Source organism: Mustela lutreola, chromosome 5 (assembly GCF_030435805.1).
Source record: "Mustela lutreola isolate mMusLut2 chromosome 5, mMusLut2.pri, whole genome shotgun sequence".
Taxonomy (NCBI): domain Eukaryota; kingdom Metazoa; phylum Chordata; class Mammalia; order Carnivora; family Mustelidae; genus Mustela; species Mustela lutreola.
In genome coordinates, this window is record NC_081294.1 from 132092184 (window position 1) to 132114211 (window position 22028).

At 34.9% G+C, this 22028-nt stretch overlaps 1 protein-coding gene across 5 annotated transcripts in view; it reads left to right on the forward strand.

Annotated features, from left to right (window-relative positions):
• Positions 1-22028, forward strand: part of FER (FER tyrosine kinase) — a 483097-nt gene that overhangs the window by 42635 nt on the left and 418434 nt on the right. For all 5 annotated transcript variants that reach the window (XR_009354080.1, XM_059175617.1, XM_059175616.1 and 2 more), the window contains one exon: positions 1829-2095. Coding sequence is in view for 4 of the 5 variants with exons in the window: in XM_059175617.1 (XP_059031600.1) it covers positions 1889-2095 (207 nt within the window). In the remaining variant the exon portion in view is untranslated. The remainder of the gene's footprint in view (positions 1-1828; positions 2096-22028) is intronic.

Consider the following 22028-nt stretch of genomic DNA (forward strand, 5'->3'; position numbering starts at 1 on the left):
TGCTGGAATATTGATGTACAAGTGTTGTGTGGGCATATGTTTTCATTCCTCTTGGATTTGTAACCAAGAGTGGAATTTCTGGGTCATATCATTGCTCTGTGTTTAACTTTGAGGAACAGCCCTATGTTACATTTCCACCAGCAGTATATTAGGTTTCTAATTTCTTCACAGTCTCCAATACTTGGTATTATCTGTCTTTTGATTAAAGACATCCTAGTGGTGTGATGTGGTATCTCATTGTGATTTTAATTGGTATTTTCCTAATGGCTAATGATACTGAACATCTTTTTGTGTGCTTATTGGACATTTGTAACTCTTGTTTGGAGACATGTCTATTGCCCATTTAAATTGGTTTGTCTTATAATTATTAATACTATATTTTAGATTTTGTTTATTTATTTGTCAGAGAGAGAAAGTGACAGAGTGGCAGGCAGAGGGAGAAGCAGGCCCCCCACTGAGTAAGGAGCCCGATGAGGGACTCAGTCCCTGGACCCTGGGATTAGACCTGAGCCTGAAGGCAGATACTTAACTGACTGAGCCACCCGGGCATCCCATGTTTGTCTTTTTACTATTGAGTTGTAAGAATTATATATTCCAGATAAAAGTCTCTTATCAGATAAGTATTTTCAAATATTTTCTCGCATTCTGTGCTTTTTTCACTTTCTTAACAATGACCTTTGAAGTACAGAAGTTTTAAATTTTGATTAAATGCAATTTATGTACTTTAATTTTGTTGCCTTTGCTTATGGTGTCTTATCTAAGAAACCATTTCCTGAGCCATGGTCACAGAGATTTACTATTGTGTTTTCTTCTGAGAGTTTTATAGTTTCAGTTATAGTTTAGTTATAGATATAGTTAATTCTTTGAGTATAGCCTAAGGAAGGCATCCTGCTTCATTCTTTTGCATGTGGAAACCCAGTTGTCCCAGCACCATCAGTTGAAAGACTTTTACCCTTATAGAAAGTCATAAATAGGATGATTCACATCTGGACCCTCTCTTCTACTCCATTGATCTCTCTGTTTGTCTATGTGCCAGTACCACATTGTCTTGATAATTGTAGCTATTCATTAGGTTTTTGAAATCAAGAAGTCTGAGTCTTCCAGCTTTGTTCTTCTTTTTCAAGATTATTTTTAAGATTAGCTTTTCAAATTATGTAAAAAAAAATCCATATGTTAATATGGATTAAGTTCAGTCTGTAGATCAAATTAGAGAAAATTGCTTTCTTAATAATATTAAGTCTTTTGGATCCATTAACATCAATCTTTCTGTTTATTGAACTCCTCCTTAATTTCTTTCAACATGTTGTAGTTTTAAGACTATAGGTTTTTAATTTATTTTATAAAATTTATTCCTAAATATTTTAGTCTTTTTGATGTGGTTATATCTAGAATTGTTTTATAATTTCATTTTCAGGTTGATCATTGCTAGTGTATAGAAATATAATTGATTTTTGTATATTGATCTGTAATCTAACTATAATCTGTAATCTAACTAAGCTCATTTATTAATGCTAATACTTCTTTTTTATTGCATTCCTTAGGATTTTATATATACAGTCTCATGTCCTCTGCAAATATAGTTTCACTTCTTTCTTTTTCAATTCCCATGGAGATTTTTTCATTTGTCTCATTGTATTGACTAGAACCTCCTTTACAATGTTCAGTAGAAGTAGAGAGAGTGGACATCCTCATCTTGTTTGACATTGGGGTGAAAGCATTCAGTTGTAGTGATTTTTTTTTAACCCCAAAAAGGATAGGCCACCATTTTGCTTTGAAGACAAATTTCCTTTTGATTTAAGATCTTTTTCCCTTCTGTTTACATACACAGATATGTGCTGATTAGAAGGCTCACAGTGCAGTGTGGAGGATAAGACAGTGCCTTACAAAAATGGGGTTTGGGAGTGACCTGAAGAATTCACATGAAGCTGTGCTAAAACTGCAAGACTGGGAATTACGGTTACTGGAAACAGTGAAGAAATTTATGGCCCTGAGAATAAAAAGTGATAAAGAATATGCATCTACGTTACAGAACCTTTGTAATCAAGTTGATAAAGAAAGCACTGTTCAAATGAATTATGTCAGCAATGTATCCAAGGTAAGGAGAATAATTTCATTATTTATTGTATATAGCATCATAATTGTGCTTAGGACAAGTAGGTAATACTGTTGAAGGAGCATACCCAAATTAGCATTCTAAAGTAGTGCTTCAAAATCTTGCTGATTATCAGAATCTCATGGGGGAAAGTTTCAAAAATTATACATTTTTGTGCCTTACCTCCTGTCTGAGTTAGTAGGTCTGAAATTTTTGAATTTTGAAATTAAAAAAAATTAATGTCTAGATTACTGTAATGACTTTGGTTTGAGAGCCATTTTTACTAATTTTATTTATTACCCTATTTCCTTGAGTCTCTTGAGACCTGCTATTTTCTTTTGACACAAACTTTCATTATAACCCATCTTCTCTGAATTCTGTGACTCATTGTGTACTGAATCACATGGAATATTTTAACAAATAATGTTCTTTGCTATCATTCATTTTACTAAAATAATAATATACTGATGAGTTAGTCACACAAAAAATTCTTTGAATAAACAGTATGTTTTTTAACTGTAAGCTTATAAAAATAAAAAATTTAAAATTAAGTACCATAAAAATAAAGGACAAATTGCACTGTTAATTGCTCTTTGATGGCATTAAAGATGAAATATTACATAACTTAATAGTTCTTGGATTTCTGCTCTATTTATTTCCATTGTCTTACTTAAATATCGCATTTCATTGTACTTATTCAAAGTTAAGGGAAATCTTCCTTGTTTTACTATGGAAAGTCAAAAAAATTAGAGTGTTTCTTTTACAAACATGTCTCATAAATGATTTGAGTAAACTGTAGAGGAAACTGTTTCCTATGGAACGTGTATGTGGTGTGTATGATCAGGTAGGGATCTGTGATTTCATTGAGAACTCCTTAATGTTAATATCTTTAACTTCCTTTCCTAGGCCACTCACATTCTCCAAAAAGAAATTCTTTAGTCTCTAGTCTGAAGATGGGGTCACTAGACATAGCAAATAAAAATATAGGACATCAGTTAAATTTTGCATGCAGTATTTGGGACACCATACACTAAGAATTATTTATTATTTATCTGATATTCAGATTTATCTTGTCCTGTGTTTGGTTTGACTACACTGTTATGTTACAAGACCTAATAGAGAAAGTAGGTTGAGTGTACTAAGAGTTATACTTTAGTTAATCCTTCTATTTTTGGTAAGCAGCCTGATGTCTCTTAGTCCAAAGTCCCAGTTTCTTCTGAACCGGGGAAAAACAGTTGTGTTTATGTGGGCTGAGCAGTAGAAATGAGAGTGTCAGCCGGGCAACTTATTTAAAAGCAAGTCCAGGAAACCAGTCCCAGGTAACAAAAGTCCAAATACAAGGGTGGGTCAGGCCAGGTGGAGGTATTCAATCAGTGGGGGTGCATACTGTCTCCTAGCTACCAAGAAGTATGGGCCCCGCCCTTTGGGCACCTTTTGGGTGCTAATTCTGAACTAGGTGATAGGGTGGTTCAAATGTCTGCTAGGGTAAATTGTAATTCAGTTGGTCGCCTAGCATCACTGTGGAGTTTCCTGTGTGTGTTATAATCTCATTGGCCACCTGTGTGTGGCCAGGCCCAACCGCATGGCCTTTGCTCTATAAAAGTTAGTCTGGAAAACAGGGAGGGGTTGCCCTCTCTGTAGGGGCGGCCCCACTGGTCTGTTTGACGGTCGGTCTGATTCCTGATGCTTGGCGTGAAATAAACTTTTCTTGACCTTCGCTTTGTATCAGTCTTGCTCCTTTATAATCAGGGACCCATTATTGGGGTACCCAATTTTTGGGGGACCCAACAGTTTGAGTCACACATATTATGAAATGATTACTATAATAGGTATAGTTATCATCCATCATTTCATGTAGTACAATAAAAAGAAAAGAAAAAATCCTTTTTGTGAAGAGAACTCTTAGGATTTCCCTCTTAACTTTTATGTGTATCATACAGTGATCTTAATTATAGCCATCATGTTGTACATTACACATCTGGTACTTACTGATCTTTTATGTAGAAATTTGTACCTTTTGATTACCATCTTCCCCTACATGGTCTTTTTTTCTTGACCTACCCTTTGCAGAACATTTATTGTGGAGGCCGAGAAAAACTAAGGCCATCCCATCTCAGGTTTAGCTTTAGCATAAGTACAGCCTTCTCAGACCCTGTGTCCAAGGGCTGAACTTTACCCTACTTTACTATAGTTTCAGGAAGCCCCACCCTACTTTAGTTCTAAGGACTCCCACCCTACTCTAGGAAGCCTCAACCTACTTTAGTTGCAGAGACCCCCACCCTGCTTTAGTAACAGGAACCCATAAATAACCCTGCCTTAACTAAGCTCGAGGTCCAAGTCCCTACTCCACTGCATCGAGTATACTTGGGCCCAAGCTTACATGTCACCTTGGGGTCCAAGTCCCTACTCCAGTGTGTTGGGTATACTTGGGCCCAAGCTTAAGCTTGTCGAAAAAACCCTTGTGTGATTGCATTGGTGTTGGCTCCTTGGTGGTCTCTCAGATGTGAAAACTCGGGCACAACATTAGGTTTCAACAGTTCTAAGTTACCATTTACCTACTTTTAATTGTCTTAAGTTTTGTTGACATGTCTTATCTGTGGTTGTCCCCTTTTCTATTTTCTTTGTTATTGTGAATTTATACTTTAAGCAAATACATTGTATTTTAGTGGTATTTTGGAAAGAAGTGGAGAAATAGCCAGGTGTTCTATTTACCATGTTTAATTGGAATTACACTCTTTAGAAAAGTAAGATAATGAAAGTAACAAGAAATAGGACTAGTAGGTATAGAATATTGAAGATTTATGAGGTCGGGTCAGTGGAGGAATCATCAGTGTAGACACTGAAGTGTCAAGTATTTTGGTGAAGGATAGGTGGAGACAAATGCTAAAATAATTAAGGAAGTCAGGGAAGTTTTTGGATTGCGAAGAGGGCTAGGGAAAGTGATAAAGTTTGGGAGGGATGGTTTAAGGGGGCAGGATTGCCTTTCAAAGAGGAAGTGTTGAGAGATGAGTGAACAATGGTTGGAAACCCCCCCAAAAAAACAAGGAATGTGTCAGCCTTTCCTCTTAACGCTGAAAAGTCGTCATTTATTCTACCTAAAACAAGTTCAGTATATCAGTGTTTTTCTTTAGGGTGTTGTGTTTTTGGTGTTGCATCTTAAAAAAAAAAAAAACCTCACAGTTGCCTAACCTAAATTTGCAGAGTTTCTCCTATGTTTGCACCTGGAAATTTTATAGTTCTGTTTTTTTTTTTTTTTTAATTTTTTATTTTTTATAAACATGTATTTTTATCACAGCACTCACCAAATCACATACCCTCCCCAATGTCCATAATCCCACCCCCTTCTCCCAAACCCCCTCCCCCCGGCAACCCTCAGTTTGTTTTGTGAGATTAAGAGTCACTTATGGTTTGTCTCCCTCCCAATCCCATCTTGTTTCATTTATTCTTCTTCTACCCACTTAAGCCTCCATGTTGTATCACCACTTCCTCATATCAGGGAGATCATATGATAGTTGTCTTTCTCTGCTTGACTTATTTCGCTAAGCATGATATGCTCTAGTTCCATCCATGTTGTTGCGAATGGCAAGATTTCATTTCTTTTGATGGCTGCATAGTATTCCATTGTGTATATATACCACATCTTCTTGATCCATTCATCTGTTGATGGACATCTAGGTTCTTTCCATAGTTTGGCTATTGTGGACATTGCTGCTATAAACATTCGGGTGCATGTGCCCCTTTGGATCACTACATTTGTATCTTTAGGGTAAATACCCAATAGTGCAATTGCTGGGTCATAGGGCAGTTCTATTTTCAACATTTTGAGGAACCTCCATGCTGTTTTCCAGAGTGGCTGCACCAGCTTGCATTCCCACCAACAGTGTAGGAGGGTTCCCCTTTCTCCGCATCCTCGCCAGCATCTGTCATTTCCTGACTTGTTGATTTTAGCCATTCTGACTGGTGTGAGGTGATATCGCATTGTGGTTTTGATTTGTATTTCCCTGATGCCGAGTGATATGGAGCACTTTTTCATGTGTCTGTTGGCCATCTGGATGTCTTCTTTGCAGAAATGTCTGTTCATGTCCTCTGCCCATTTCTTGATTATAGTTCTGTTTTACATTTAGGCTTATGATTCATTTTTAGTTAATTTTTGTATAAGGGGCAAGGTATGATTAAAGTTTGTTTTTGCAAACAGATATCCATTTATTCTAGCAGCATTTGTTGGAAAGATTAAACTTTCTTCTTTGCCTCTTTGTTGAAAATCAGTTGACTATAATTTGTAAGCCTATCTCTACATACTTTATAATGTTCATTTGTGTTTTTGTCTACCCTGACACTGATAACTTCTTATTTTTATTGTTTTATAGTAAGCACAAAGTCAGTAGTGTAATTTTTCTGTTTTTTTTTTTCTTTCAAAATGATTTTGGCTATTTTAGATCCTTTGCACTTCCATATGAATTTTATATATTCATTTATTTAAAAAATATTTTATTTATTCATGGGAGAGAGAGAGCAGCAGAGGGAGAAGGCAGCGGGAGAGAGAGAGAGGAGAGGCCGAGAGAGAAGCAGATTCCCCGAGGATCAAGGAGCCCCATTTGTGACTTGATCCCAGGACCCTGGGATCATGACCTGAGCAGAAGGCAGACACTTAACCGACTGAGCCATCCAGGCACCCTGATATGAATTTTAGAATTAGCTTGTTAATTCCTATTTTAAAAAAGCTACTGGATTGTGATTGGAATGTATTGACTATATAGATAAATTTCAGGAAAATGTATATCAACAGTATTGGGTCTTCCAGTCTGTAAACATGCTATGTATTTTCTTTAATTTTTCTGAATAGTCTTACAAGTTTTCAGTATATAGGTCTTTCAGATTTATGTACATTATGTTTTTTTTGATACTCTTCTGAATAGTATTTTTTTTTTAAAGGTTTTATTTATTTATTTGACAGAGAGAGATCACAACTTAGGCGGAGAGGCAGGCAGAGAGAGAGGGGGAAGCAGGCTTCCTGCTGACCAGAAAGCCTGATGCCAGGCTCAGTCCCAGGACCCTGAGATCATGACCTGAGCCAAAGGCAGAGGCTTAACCCACTGAGTCACCCAGGTGCCCCTAAATAGTATTTTTTAAAAATTTTAGTTTCTCACTATTCATTTTTATTATGTATACTAATCTTGTAAACTAAACTTTGTGAAACTCGCTTATTTGTAGCTTTTTTGTAGATTCCCTTGGATTTTCTACACGGGTGATTTTCTCTTCTGCGAACAAAGACAATTCCCTTTTCTTTTCCATTTGGATGTCTTTTATTTGCTTTTCTTTCATTTATGTACTGGTTAGAACCTCTAGCACAAACCCTGGATGGACGTATAGAAAATAGATATCCATGTCTTGTTGCTAATCTTAGGGGAAACACATTTAGTCTTTCACCATTAAGTATGCTGTTAGCTGTAAGTTTTTTGTAGATATCTTTTATAAACTTGTGGAAGCTTCTATTCTTACTTAGCTGAGAGTTTTTTTCATGCACTGATGTTGGGTTTTGTCAAGTGGTTTATCTTTTTCTGCTTAGATGATTGTATTGTTTTTTCTTTTCAGTTTCATAATATATTAAAATGTGTTCATTGATTTTTAGATGTTTCAGATGTTAAAACAATCTTGTATTCCTGGATTAAACTCCACTTAGTTTTATATATTGCCCATTTAAAAAAAAAATCTTTGGATTCAGTCTGCTAAAAAATTTTTTTTAAAAATTCTTTTCTTAGTTTTACTGAGGTATATTGGTCTGCAGGTGTCTTTTCTTGTAATGTTGTAGCAAAACCCTGTTTTGGTATCAGGGTGATGCTGGCCTCATAGGACAGTTGGAAAGTATTTTCTCTTTAGTTTTCTGGCAATATTTGTGTAGAATTCATTTTGTTTCTTACTTAGATGTTTGATAGAATTCACCAATGAAATCATCAGGGCCTAAAGTTTACTTCAGGAGAAGATTTTTAATTATACATTTAATGTATAATATAGTGGGCTCTTAAGGTAGTCTTTTTCTTCCTGAGTGAACTTTGGTATGTTGTGCTTTTCAAGGAATTTGATCACTTTTGTCTAAGATATCAAATTTTTTGTTGTTTATTATTTTGCTTTATTGTCCTTTGAATACATTTTTCATTCCTGATACTGGCAGTTTTTGTCATCTGTCTTTTTTTCCTCATTAGACACACTAGAGGTTTATCAACTTTACTGATATTATCTGAGAATTACCCTTCGATTTCATTGACTTTCTATTTTCTGTCGCATTGATTTCTCCTCTGAAATCTATTGATTTTTTCTCCCTTAATTGGGGTTTTATTTCCCCTGATTTAATAAGTAAAAACAGATTATTGATTTAAGATCTATCTTCTTTTGTAATATAAGATTATAGTTTTCTTAATTTTCTCTGAGTATGGTTTTAGCTGAATCCTAGAACTTTTTATATGCTATATATTTTCATTTTCTTTCAGCTCAGGATATGTTTTAACTTTTTTTAAAAATTTCTTTTTTGACCCATGTATTCTTTCAAAGTCTCATACTTAATTTCCAAATATTTGGGGCATTTTTTTTCCCCAGAGACATTTCTGCTGTTGATTATGAACTTAGTTCCATTGTTTTACAAGAGCCTATTTTGTACTGTTAAATTTATGAATACTTGTTTCATGGCCCAAAATATGGTTTGTAACTGTTTCATGTATACTTGATTCCTGTTGTTGTTGGGTGAAGTGTTCTATAAGTGACAGGTTAAGATGGTTGATAGTGGTGTTCAAGTCTTTTATTTCTTTACTTATTTTTGTCTTCCTATTCTCTCAATTATTGAAAGATGAGTATTGAAATCTCTGATTATAATTGTGAATTTGTCTATTTCTCTTTGCAGTTTCATCAGTTTTTACTTCATGTATTGTGAATTTCTGTTATTAGGTACATAAATGCTTAGAATTGTTATGGTTTTTTTTTGACAAATTAATTAACTTGTGTATTAGGTGACTGATTTTTGAAGATTTTAAAATTCTTATGAATTGACTCATTTTTCATTTATGACATTACTTTCTTTATCCCTTATACAATTATTTACTATGAAATCTACTCTGATATTAGTAGGACCACTTCAGTTTTCTTTTGGTTAATGTTAACATATTATGTGTTTTTCATCCTATTCGGTTGTTATATTTAAAGTGGGTTTCTTGTAGGTAGTATGTGGTTGGGTCTTGCTTTGTTTCCTAATATGACATCACTGCCATTTAATTGGTGTGTTTAGACTGTTTCCATTTAATGTGATTTTTTATATGGTCAGGTTTTAATCTATCAGTTTGTTGTTTGTTTTCTTTTTGTTCAATCTGCTTTTTCTGTGTTTTTATTTTCCTTTTTTCTCTTATTTTGCATTGGGGTTTTTTATGATTCTGTTTTTACCTACATTGCTGGGTTATCAGCTATAATTGTTTATTGTGTTATTTTAGTGGTTGCTTTAGGATACATCTTTAACTTACTATACAATTATATTTTAGTCATATATAGTCATATATATATAGTCATATACATATATATATAGTCATATGTATATCATCTGTGATAATATACTTGTAATGGTATGTAATGTAATTGTTTATTGTGTTATTTTAGTGGTTGCTTTAGGATACATCTTTAACTTACTATACAATTATATTTTAGTCATATACATATATATAGTCATATGTATATCATCTGTGGTAATATACTTGTATGGTATACTTTCATTTCACCTGCCTATACCTTATGCTATTATTGTTATGCTTTTTAATTCTACTTGTGTTATAAATCCCACAATATATTATCATATTGCTGTGAATTGTTGATTATCTTTTGAATAATTTAAATAATAATAACGTAAGTCTTTATATTTACCCATTGAGCTACAACTCACAGTACTCTTCATTTCTTTGTAGATCCAGGTTTCTATCTGGCATTATTTTTTTTTTTTCTGCTTGGACTTCCCTTAACATTTCTTATATTAGAAGTCTGCTGGTAATTTATTTTTTCTGGTTTTGTAAATGTGAAAATGTCTTTAGGCTGTGTTTGTTTTTGAAAAGTATTTTTGCTATATACAAATTTCTAGTTTGGTGCTTTTTTCTTTTAATATTTCAAAGATGCTTTATTGTTATCTACATTGTTTCTGATAAAATAATTGTGCCTAATGTTTTATCCTCTGGCTTGCTTAAGATTTTTTTCTTTATCACTGATTTAAAACAATCTGTTTTATGCCTCTGTGTAATTTTCTTTATCTTTCTTGTGCTGGGGGTTTGTTGACTGTCTTTTATCTGTGGACATATAGATATTCTCAACAACTTTAAAAAAATATCAGCCATTATTTTTTCAAAAAATATTTTAGTCCTTCCTCTTTTCTCTCCTTTGGGGACTCTAATTATATACATATTGACTGAAGTTAAACTACATTTTACTGATGCTCTATTTTACTGTCTTCTCTGTGTTTCATTGTGGTCACTTTCTATTGTTGTGTCTTCCATTTCATTAATCTTATTTTATGTAATGTCTAATCTGTCATTAATTTTATTTAGTCTGTTCTTCTCGTGAGAAGAACATGCTTCTGGTACCCTTTCATAACCCTATCAATGAATTTAATTCTCACTCTCTCCCTGACCTCTCTTTTTCCAGCAATGTCACTTCATCCCTCCTTCCTCTTCTTCCCTTGGCAATACTACTTACTCTCTTGCCATAATTTAAATTTAAATATGTCTTTGTGGGACACCTGGGTGGTTTACTTGGTTAAGCGACTGACTCTTGGTTTCGGCTCAGGTCATGATCTCAGGGGTTGTGAGATCCACCCTGTGTTAGGTTCTCCAATCAACAGGGAGTCTGCTTGAAGATTCTCACCCTCTCCCCCTCCTCATGGGTGTGTGTGTACTCTCTCTCTTTCTCATAAAGAAATAAATCTTTTACAAATATGCCTGCTTGTTCTTATTCCTTTATCTTCTCATACCTGTCCAAACCCAGCTCTTCCTTCTGCCCCACACCTGTGCTTTAGGGTAGAGAATTGGAGAGAAGGAATGAGAAACTGAGTAGCTAAGTCATTTCTGTGTGGAAAATGAACAAGTCATAAATAAATGAATTATTTTTAATAGTTCAATTTGAATCTTTTTTTGTATCTTCCATGTGTCTACTTAATATTCTTTCCTTGAATGTCTTACAATGTAGTTAAAGTAACTGTTTTATTCTTCTTGGATTTTATAATCTTTCTTACTTCTAGGTCAATTTTGATTGAATGATTTTTTTTCTCCTCATTTTTCCTCTGCATCTTTATGCTTGGTAATCTCTGATTTGATGCCAGGCATTGTGGATTTTACTTTTTTAGGTTCTGAATATTTTCATAGTTTAAAAAATATTCTTGAGCTTAGTTTTGGGATTGGTGACAGTTAGTTACTTGGAGACAGTTTGATCTTTTTGGCTTTTACTTTTAACTGACTGAGCCACCCAGGCATCCCTGGCTCTTACTTTTACATTTGTTAAGTACTTGTAGTCTAGGGTGAGTTTATCTCCTCTACTGAGGCAGCATCATTCTCAGTACTTAAATGATGCTCCTGATATGAGGTTTTACATTGTGGTTATTGGGACCTGGCACAGTTCCATGGTCTTGTGTGAGCTGTAGACTGTGTTCCCTTATAATTACTTTGAGTGGGTTATTCCCTTTGTATAGGGTAATTTCCTCACACCCTTGGGCTGATCCGTACTTAGCTGAACAATCAAGGGGAATCTTGCAGATCTTCTGAGTTTTAGTGCTGCTCTCTCCTCTGAACTACTCTGTTCTTGTCCCTTCTCCAGAACAAGAATTTTGTCCCTGGAGAGAGGGCAGCGTTACTATCTTGGTGCTCTGTGCTTTGAACTCAGTCTCTTTAACTTGCAGGTATTACTGAATTTTGTATGGCTCTTCCTCTTCGGATTTTTTTCTCCATTCAGTGAGCTGAGATAACCTTAGCACTCAGTTTGTTGATCTGTAGTCTCTCTCAGGGTTTACTGTCCTTCATTGCCTGATGTCCAGTGGCTTGTATGCTGTTGTTTCATATATTTTGTCACTTTTTGGTAGCTTTATGCAGCTGGGTAAAGAAATGCCTGTTTCACTATTGTGAGTGGAATCAGAAGTCTTGCAGCTAGTGGCTTTTATCTCTTTATTCTTCGGCTCAGGTCATAATCCCTGTGCCCTGGGATTGAGTCCCACATTGGGCTCCTTGCTTGGTGGGGAGCCTGCTTCTCCCTCTGCCTCTGCCTGCCATTCTGTCTGCTTGTGCTCGCTCTCTCCCTCCCTCTCTCTGACAAATTTAAAAAAAAAAAATTAAAAAAAGCGTACAGCTGAGTTTCAAGAGTAAAACAAAGATATCCCTGTACCCTCTACTCTATTCCTTGTTAACATTTTGTTTTATATACTCTACAGTTTGTTTTCTCTCTCAATATAATTATATATTACTTTTTTTCCCCTGAACAATTTGTGAGTTAGTTGAAGACATCATGTCCTTTCATTCTTAAATGTTTATTTAAGTATTTTTTAAGAACATACCTGCAGTACAATCAAATTTGGGAAATTTAGCATTATTACCATGCTATTATCAAAAATATGTTCCATACTCGACTTTTGTCATTTGTCCCAATAATGAGCTTTTTTGGGGCATTTTTTCTTTTTTTCCCTGATTCAAGATCTAATCCAGAATCATTCATTTCGTTTAGTTGTTTTGTCTCTTAGGTTCCATTAATCTAGAACATGAATGTAAGAAATCATACTTTGTGCTTTGGTCAATTCTTTCTTTCTTCTTCTTCTTCTTCCTTTTTCTTTTTTAACTGAAAGTTATTTTGAAGTATGTACATTCTGTCTTTAATCCTGAGGGCATGGTTTTTGTGTGCTTTTATTTTTCCCTTTTTGTTGTTTGTATTGCTTTTGGTGAAATATTGGGAGATAGAAGCTTTGGTAGCAATCTTTGCTTTCAATTACCTAGACTGTTTCCCTATCATTTTTTGAACACTTCTTTGCTTCCTGGCATATTAAGATATCCCAGGCTCATATTGAATGTTCCTTTCCCAGTTCTGAAATAAACCCTTTCTCCTAGGAATCCTGGTTCCTTCTATCAGAGATAATATTTAGATATTCAACCAAATTACTGTGTATGAAATTTTGTGTCTCATGGTATTTTGCAATCACAAATAATGATGGAACAAATAACTTTGTTACGGATGTATTTTTGAATATTATGACTATCTTCAGGGTAAATTCCTGGAAATGAGATTTCTAGGTCAAAGTATAAATGTGTATGTCGTTTTGTTAGGTATTGCCATTGTAATTATGAATTTATTTTATAGACCTTGTACAGTTTTGTATACCCACTATATCTAAGAGTGCCATTTCTACTTAATCTGGGCAACAGAGTATGTTGTCAGACTTTTGAAATTTTGTTAGTCTGGTATGTAAAAAATGATTTCTAGTACAGTTTTAATTTATACTTCTCTAATTATGAGTGAAAATAAACATCTTTTCATATGTTTAACAGCTATTTTATTTTGAGAAGTTGTAAGGTGAATTTTCTTTGTATTTTTTTATTCATTTAAAATTACACCTGTCAGAAATAAAAGATATTATGATGGCAAAAGAAGAAGTAAAATTGTCTCCATTTGCATATGATACAGTCTTATATATTGACATCCCTAAAGACTCCACCAAAAAACTGTTAGGACTAATAAATTCAGTAAAGTTATAGGATACAGAAAACAGTTGTTTTTATATACTAATAATGAACTATCTGAAAAAGAAATAAAAGCAACATTCCAATTTATAATAGCATCAAAAAAATTCTTAGGAATAATTTCACCAAGGAGGTGAAAGATCTATACACTGAAAAGTTATAAGACATTGGTAAAAGAAATTGAAGAAGACACAAATAAATGGAAAGATATTCTGTGGTAATGGATTGGAAGAATTAATATTGTTAAAATGTTCTTATTCTCCAAAGCCATCTATAGAATCAATGCGGTCCCTATCAAAATTCCAATGGGATTTCCCACACAAATAGAGAAAAGAATCCTAAATTTGAATGGAACCACAAAGGCCCTGAGTAGCCAAAGTTATCTTGAATAAGAATCAAGCTGAATGTATCAAATTAATGATTTCAAACTTATTATAAACATTTAACAATCAGAACAGTATGATATAGCATAAAAACAGACATGTAGACCAATAAAACAGAATTGAGAGCTTGGAAATAAGTCCATGCTGTATATAGTCAACTAATATTTGACAAGAGAGCCAAGAGTAATAGTCTCTTTAATAAATAGTGTTGGGAAACTGGATATTCATACAAGAGAATGAAATTGAACCTCTCTCCAAAAGTGCAGGCAGCAAAAGCAAAAATAAAGATTCTGCACAGCAGGAAGCATTCAGCAAAATGAATAGATAATCTTAGGAATGGGAGAAAATATTTGCCAAATATCTATCTGACAAGGAGCTAATATTCAAAATATTGGGAACTCCTACAACTCAATAGCAAACAAAAACAAAAACAGACCCCCCCCCACCGAAATGGTAGAGAATCTTAGTACAGTTTTTCAAGGAACACATAACAAATAGCCAACAGACTCATGATAAAATAGTATCACTAATCATCAAGGGAATGCAAGTCAAAACCACAATGAGATGTTACCTCATAACTATTAGAATGGCTATTATCAAAGAGAGAAAGATAACAAGTGTTGACAAAGCTGTGGAGAAGAGAGAGTTCTTGTATACCATTGCTGAAAATGAACATTGGTAAAGCTACTTTGAAAAACAGTATGGAGATACCTCCAATAATTAAAAATAGAACTACCATATGATCCAGCAATTCCACTTCTGGATATAGATAAGAAGGAAATGAAATCATTATTGTGAAGAGATACTTTCACTGTTGTGTTCATTGCAGTATTATTTATAATAGTCAAGATATGAAAATAATCTAAACCTCCATCAGTGGTTGAATGGATAAAGAAAATGTGGTTTATATACATAGTGGAATATATTTTTTTTTTTTTACATAGTGGAATATTATTCAGTCATGAAAAGAAGAAAATCCTTTCTTTTGCGACAACAGGGTGGACTTGAGTTCATTATGATAAATAAGTCAACTCATAGAAATAGAGATTGGAATGGTGATTGTCAGAAACTGGGAGGTGGTGGAGGCAGGAGAGAAATGAGGAGATGTTGATCAGCAGGGACAAACTTCCAGCTATAAGATGAATAATCTCTGGGGATGTAATGTACAGCATGTGACTATATTTAACAGTACAGTATTATATACTTGAAAGTTGTTAAGGGAGTAGATCTTAAATGTGTATCACCACAAGAAAAAAGGACAATCATGTGAGGGGGTGGAGGTATTAACTGACTTTACTGTAATAATCACTTTGCAATATATACATGTATCAAATCATTATGTTGTACACTTTAAACTTGCATATGTTTTGTTATTAGTATCTCAATAAAGCTGAACAAAAATGAGTAAATATACAATTACATCTGTCAGAATACAGTCAGCTCTCTTCTGAAATAGTGTAGTGGTACAGATAATTCTCAGCACAACTTATGGAAGAGAAATATTGGTTTACCTTTTGAATACAAAGTAGACTGAATATTGGCTATATTCCATATACTACATGGGAATTAAACGTAATAGAAACTTCTTTTTGATGAACCAGCTTCATTATTTAGTAGTCACATAATAAGTATATATTGTAACTAGAAATCTGTATAACTAGATTTTCAGCTGTATGTATTTTAAGACAGTAATTCTTAAGTCTGACTGTGGAGTCAATTCTGCTATAAAGCCTGCTTTAAAAACATGAATTTGTTCCAATGCAATGATATATTGGGGAACAATTTGAACATAATCTGATTTTGTATTTGTTCATGCACAAATCTGGAAGAAGTGCTAGGTGAATGCCAAAGACTACCTAGATGAATTGAGCTGCTTAGGAATGCATAAAACTTACACAGGTGCACTCTTTCATCATTTATTGGCTACCTCTGTTCATCTGTTGGGTTATGAGCCACACCCATCCTGTAGTCTTGCAACTTTGTGTCTAAATTTAGATAACTCTTTCTACTATTTTACAAAAACTCAGAAGTTGCAACCCTTCTGACGCTTACTTTTGATAAGCGAACCTCAGGTCTTTTCGAGATAAAGTGCCATGTCTTTTTTAGTACTTAGGTGTTCTTAACCACTTCATCTATGTAAAACCCTGCAAAGATTTTCTTAGTTTCTGTCTTTTTAAAAAAATGTGTCCCTGATAAATTTTTTGACTGTTGTAATCTAACACTTAAAAAAAAAAATAAGCTCTGTGATTTTCAGTGTGATTTTGCATAACACTGATTATTAAGGACACAAATGTTTTTGTACATTAGAGCTTTAAAATACTGATGCCAGCACCCCATTCAGAAACCTATTGGGTCAGAATCACTGGTCATGGGATTCAAGACTTGGTATTTTAAAAAGGCTGCCAGGTGATTCTTATTGCAGGCAGAATTGGGAACCACTAGCCTGGGTAAATCAGGAAGCTTTGAAGGAAACTCAAGGACAGACTCTTTTGAATAGGTAGTACTTTGCACTTGAAATTCAGTCTTTGAAATCCTCAGTTTTAGGGAAGTTTAATGACTTGTCTTCTAGATTTCTGTGTCTCATAAAGACTCAGGAATTCCAAAAACATTCTTATGAATTCAAACTCTGAATAAAAACTGTTGTTTCAGAGAACGATTTATTTTGAATTATTGTGTGACACAGAAACTATACATTCTTCTTGGAATTTTGTTGTTGTATTTAAAAAATATTCAAGCAGGAAAGAAAGCAAGTAGTTGGAAGATACAGTCTGTACAGAGAAAACCTATTTCTAACAACTATTATTTAGGTATTTTTCAGGTTTGAGTAATTTTGTTGATTATTTTCAGTGCGTTACTATAATTATAGCTGCAGTAGTTGTGTGTTCTTTGACTCATTGTCCAGGATAAATACTTTTTGATATATGAACTCAGAACTTTAAATTACTACCTGTTTATGGAATACTGATTTATCTCACCACACATCTGCTAGTTCAGAGGTGGAAGCATGATTTGCTTTTCTAAAAGATATAATTTTTTCCCTGTATATAGTTTTCATTTTCCAGAATTTGAGTGTAGTGTTTACTTTTTTTTAATATTGGGTATTCATCCAATAACTTGTACTATTTACTTCTGTTGGTTTCCTAAGATTGAAATAGGCATTTTAGGATTCATGTTTAATTATTTTGGAAATCTGTGATGCTCTGTAGTGTATGCAGTGCAGTGTATGGTCTCTTTTTTTTAGGGGGTGGAATGATAGGGGAGCATAAAAGTTCTATAAATGAAATCATTATTCCTTTTTCACTCTGAAATAAGAGATGCATTTATTTCTAGGAATTACTTTTGGTCATAAAACAACAACATAAACTCACATTTAGGGATGTGGAAAATCTTTTGAAAAATACATTTCAGGTAGAAACAGTATTTTATAATATAATATTATTTTTTAAATTAACATATAATGTATTATTAGCCCCAGGGGTACAGGTCTTTGAATCACCAGGTTTACACACTTCACAGCACTCACCATAGCACGTACCCTCCCCAATGTCCATAACCTCACCACCTTCTCCCTCCCCCGCTCCCCCCAGCAATCCTCAGTTTGTTTGTGAGATTAAGAGTCTCTTATGGTTTGTCTCCCTCCTGATTCCATCTTGTTTCATTTATTCTTTTCCTATCTCTCAAACCCCCCACATTGCATCTCCTTATATCAGGGAGATCATATGATAGTTGTCTTTCTCCAATTGACTTATTTCGCTAATTCCATCCATGTCATCACAAATGGCAAGATTTCATTTCTTTTGATGGCTGCATAGTATTCCATTGTATATATATGCGACATCTTCTTTATCCATTCATCTGTTGATGGACATCTAGGTTCTTTCCATAGTTTAGCTATTGTGGACTTATAATGTAATATTAATATTCAGTTTACAACTCAGGATTCTAAAAGATGTTCTAAACTTAAAAGTCTCAAATCAGTAATTTTGTTTCCTTGGGTTAGGGAAATGTGTATTATACGTATATTTCTCTTAAACTGGTGCTCGCTCTTTCTTTCTTTCTTTCACCAGCATATAGTGGTACTATTTCTAATTATGCAGTGTGGTGCTGGTTTTGGTTAGAAAGAAGAAGATGCTGATTTATTTCTTAATTGTTCTGCTTAGGGAAGTTTGAAGTCTAGGTCATTATTCTAGTTAGAAACCAAAATATAGTGCAAGGCCACTTTTTTTTTTTTTTAAGATTTTATTTATTTATTTGACAGACAGAGATCACAAGCAGGCAGAGAGGCAGGCAGAGAGAGAGGAGAAAGCAGGCTCCCTGCTGAGCAGAGAGCCCGATGTGGGGCTCGATCCCAGGACTCTGAGATCATGACCTGAGCCGAGGGCAGTGGCTTAACCCACTGAGCCACCCAGGCGCCCCTTGGCCACTTTTATTTTTACTTTCATATCAAGAATGACTCACTAATCCTGGCCTAGAAGGACTTACTCACTTTAGATATTACTCATGCTACAAAATAGGTAGCCTAAAGGAGTAGATAGATTTTCCACAAGGAAAATCTAAACTAATTTATTTATCTATTTTTAAAGATTTTATTTATTTATTTATTTATTTATTTTTTAATTTATTTTTTTGACAGAGAGATCACAAGGAGGCAGAGAAGCAGGCAGCCAAAAGAGGGGAAGCAGGCTCCTTGCTGAGCGGAGAGCCTGATACAGGGCTCTATCCCAGGTCCCTGAAACTATGACCTGAGCTGAAGGCAGAGGCTTAACTCACTGAGCCACCCAGGCACCCAGGAAAATCTAATTTAATGATAACGTACTAAATAGGGATTAATTAAAGATTACTGTATAATTTGTAACCAGTTTATAAAGTACTCTCATTAGTTTAGTTTAATAGTTATTCTTGATATACATGTATTTTGGGTGTATAGGAAAAGTTGAAAATAATCTTTTTTTTTTTTTAATTTTTTATTTTTTATAAACATATATTTTTTATATACATATATTTTTATCCCCAGGTCTGTGAATCACCAGGTTTACACACTTCACAGCACTCACCAAATCACATACCCTCCCCAATGTCCATAATCCCACCCCCTTCTCCCCAACCCCCTCCCCCCGGCAACCCTCAGTTTGTTTTGTGAGATTAAGAGTCACTTATGGTTTGTCTCCCTCCCAATCCCATCTTGTTTCATTTATTCTTCTACCCACTTAAGCCTCCATGTTGCATCACCACTTCCTCATATCAGGGAGATCATATGATAGTTGTCTTTCTCTGCTTGACTTATTTCGCTAAGCATGATACGCTCTAGTTCCATCCATGTTGTTGCAAATGGCAAGATTTCATTTCTTTTGATGGCTGCATAGTATTCCATTGTGTATATATACCACATCTTCTTGATCCATTCATCTGTTGATGGACATCTAGGTTCTTTCCATAGTTTGGCTATTGTGGACATTGCTGCTATAAACATTTGGGTGCATGTGTCCCTTTGGATCACTACATTTGTATCTTTAGGGTAAATACCCAATAGTGCAATTGCTGGGTCATAGGGCAGTTCTATTTTCAACATTTTGAGGAACCTCCATGCTGTTTTCCAGAGTGGCTGCACCAGCTTGCATTCCCACCAACAGTGTAGGAGGGTTCCCCTTTCTCCGCATCCTCGCCAGCATCTGTCATTTCCTGACTTGTTGATTTTAGCCATTCTGACTGGTGTGAGGTGATATCTCATTGTGGTTTTGATTTGTATTTCCCTGATGCCGAGTGATATGGAGCACTTTTTCATGTGTCTGTTCGCCATCTGGATGTCTTCTTTGCAGAAATGTCTGTTCATGTCTTCTGCCCATTTCTTGATTGGATTATTTGTTCTTTGGGTGTTGAGTTTGCTAAGTTCTTTATAGATTCTGGACACTAGTCCTTTATCTGATATGTCGTTTGCAAATATCTTCTCCCATTCTGTCAGTTGTCTTTTGATTTTGTTAACTGTTTCCTTTGCTGTGCAAAAGCTTTTGATCTTGATGAAATCCCAGTAGTTCATTTTTTCCCTTGCTTCCCTTGCCTTTTGCGTTGTTCCTAGGAAGATGTTGCTGCGGCAGAGGTCGAAGAGGTTGCTGCCCGTGTTCTCCTCAAGGATTTTGATGGATTCCTTTCGTACATTGAGGTCCTTCATCCATTTTGAGTCTATTTTTGTGTGTGGTGTAAGGAAATGGTCCAATTTCATTTTTCTGCATGTGGCTGTCCAATTTTCCCAGCACCATTTATTGAAAAGGCTGTCTTTTTTCCATTGGACATTCTTTCCTGCTTTGTCGAAGATTAGTTGACCATAGAGTTGAGAGTCTATTTCTGGGCTCTCTATTCTGTTCCATTGATCTATGTGTCTGTTTTTGTGCCAGTACCATGCTGTCTTGAGGATGACAGCTTTGTAATAGAGCTTGAAGTCCGGAATTGTGATGCCACCAACGTTGGCTTTCTTTTTCAATATCCCTTTGGCTATTCGAGGTCTTTTCTGGTTCCATATAAATTTTAGAATTATTTGTTCCATTTCTTTGAAAAAGATGGATGGTACTTTGATAGGAATTGCATTAAATGTGTAGATTGCTTTAGGTAGCATAGACATTTTCACAATATTTATTCTTCCAATCCAGGAGCATGGAACATTTTTCCATTTCTTTGTGTCTTCCTCAATTTCTTTCATGAGTACTTTATAGTTTTCTGAGTATAGATTCTGTGTCTCTTTGGTTAGGTTTATTCCTAGGTATCTTATGGTTTTGGATGCAATTGTAAATGGGATTGACTCCTTAATATCTCTTTCTTCTGTCTTGCTGTTGGTGTAGAGAAATGCAACTGATTTCTGTGCATTGATTTTATATCCTGACACTTTACTGAATTCCTGTATAAGTTCTAGCAGTTTTGGAGTGGAGTCTTTTGGGTTTTCCACATATAGTATCATATCATCTGCGAAGAGTGATAATTTGACTTCTTCTTTGCCGATTTGGATGCCTTTAATTTCCTTTTGTTGTCTGATTGCTGAGGCTAGGACCTCTAGTACGATGTTGAATAGCAGTGGTGATAATGGACATCCCTGCCGTGTTCCTGACCTTAGCGGAAAAGCTTTCAGTTTTTCTCCATTGAGAATGATATTTGCGGTGGGTTTTTCATAGATGGCTTTGATGATATTGAGGTATGTGCCCTCTATCCCTACACTTTGAAGAGTTTTGATCAGGAAGGGATGTTGTACTTTGTCAAATGCTTTTTCAGCATCTATTGAGAGTATCATATGGTTCTTGTTCTTACTTTTATTGATGTGTTGTATCACATTGACTGATTTGCGGATGTTGAACCAACCTTGCAGCCCTGGAATAAATCCCACTTGGTCGTGGTGAATAATCTTTTTAATGTACTGTTGAATCCGATTGGCTAGTATTTTGTTGAGTATTTTCGCATCTGTGTTCATCAAGGATATCGGTCTATAGCTCTCTTTTTTGGTGGGATCCTTGTCTGGTTTTGGGATCAAGGTGATGCTGGCCTCATAAAATGAGTTTGGAAGTTTTCCTTCCATTTCTATTTTTTGGAACAGTTTCAGGAGAATAGGAATTAGTTCTTCTTTAAATGTTTGGTAGAATTCCCCCGGGAAGCCGTCTGGCCCTGGGCTTTTGTTTGTTTGGAGATTTTTAATGACTGTTTCAATCTCCTTACTGGTTATGGGTCTGTTCAGGCTTTCTATTTCTTCATGGTTCAGTTGTGGTAGTTTATATGTTTCTAGGAATGCATCCATTTCTTCCAGATTGTCAAATTTATTGCCGTAGAGTTGCTCATAGTATGTTC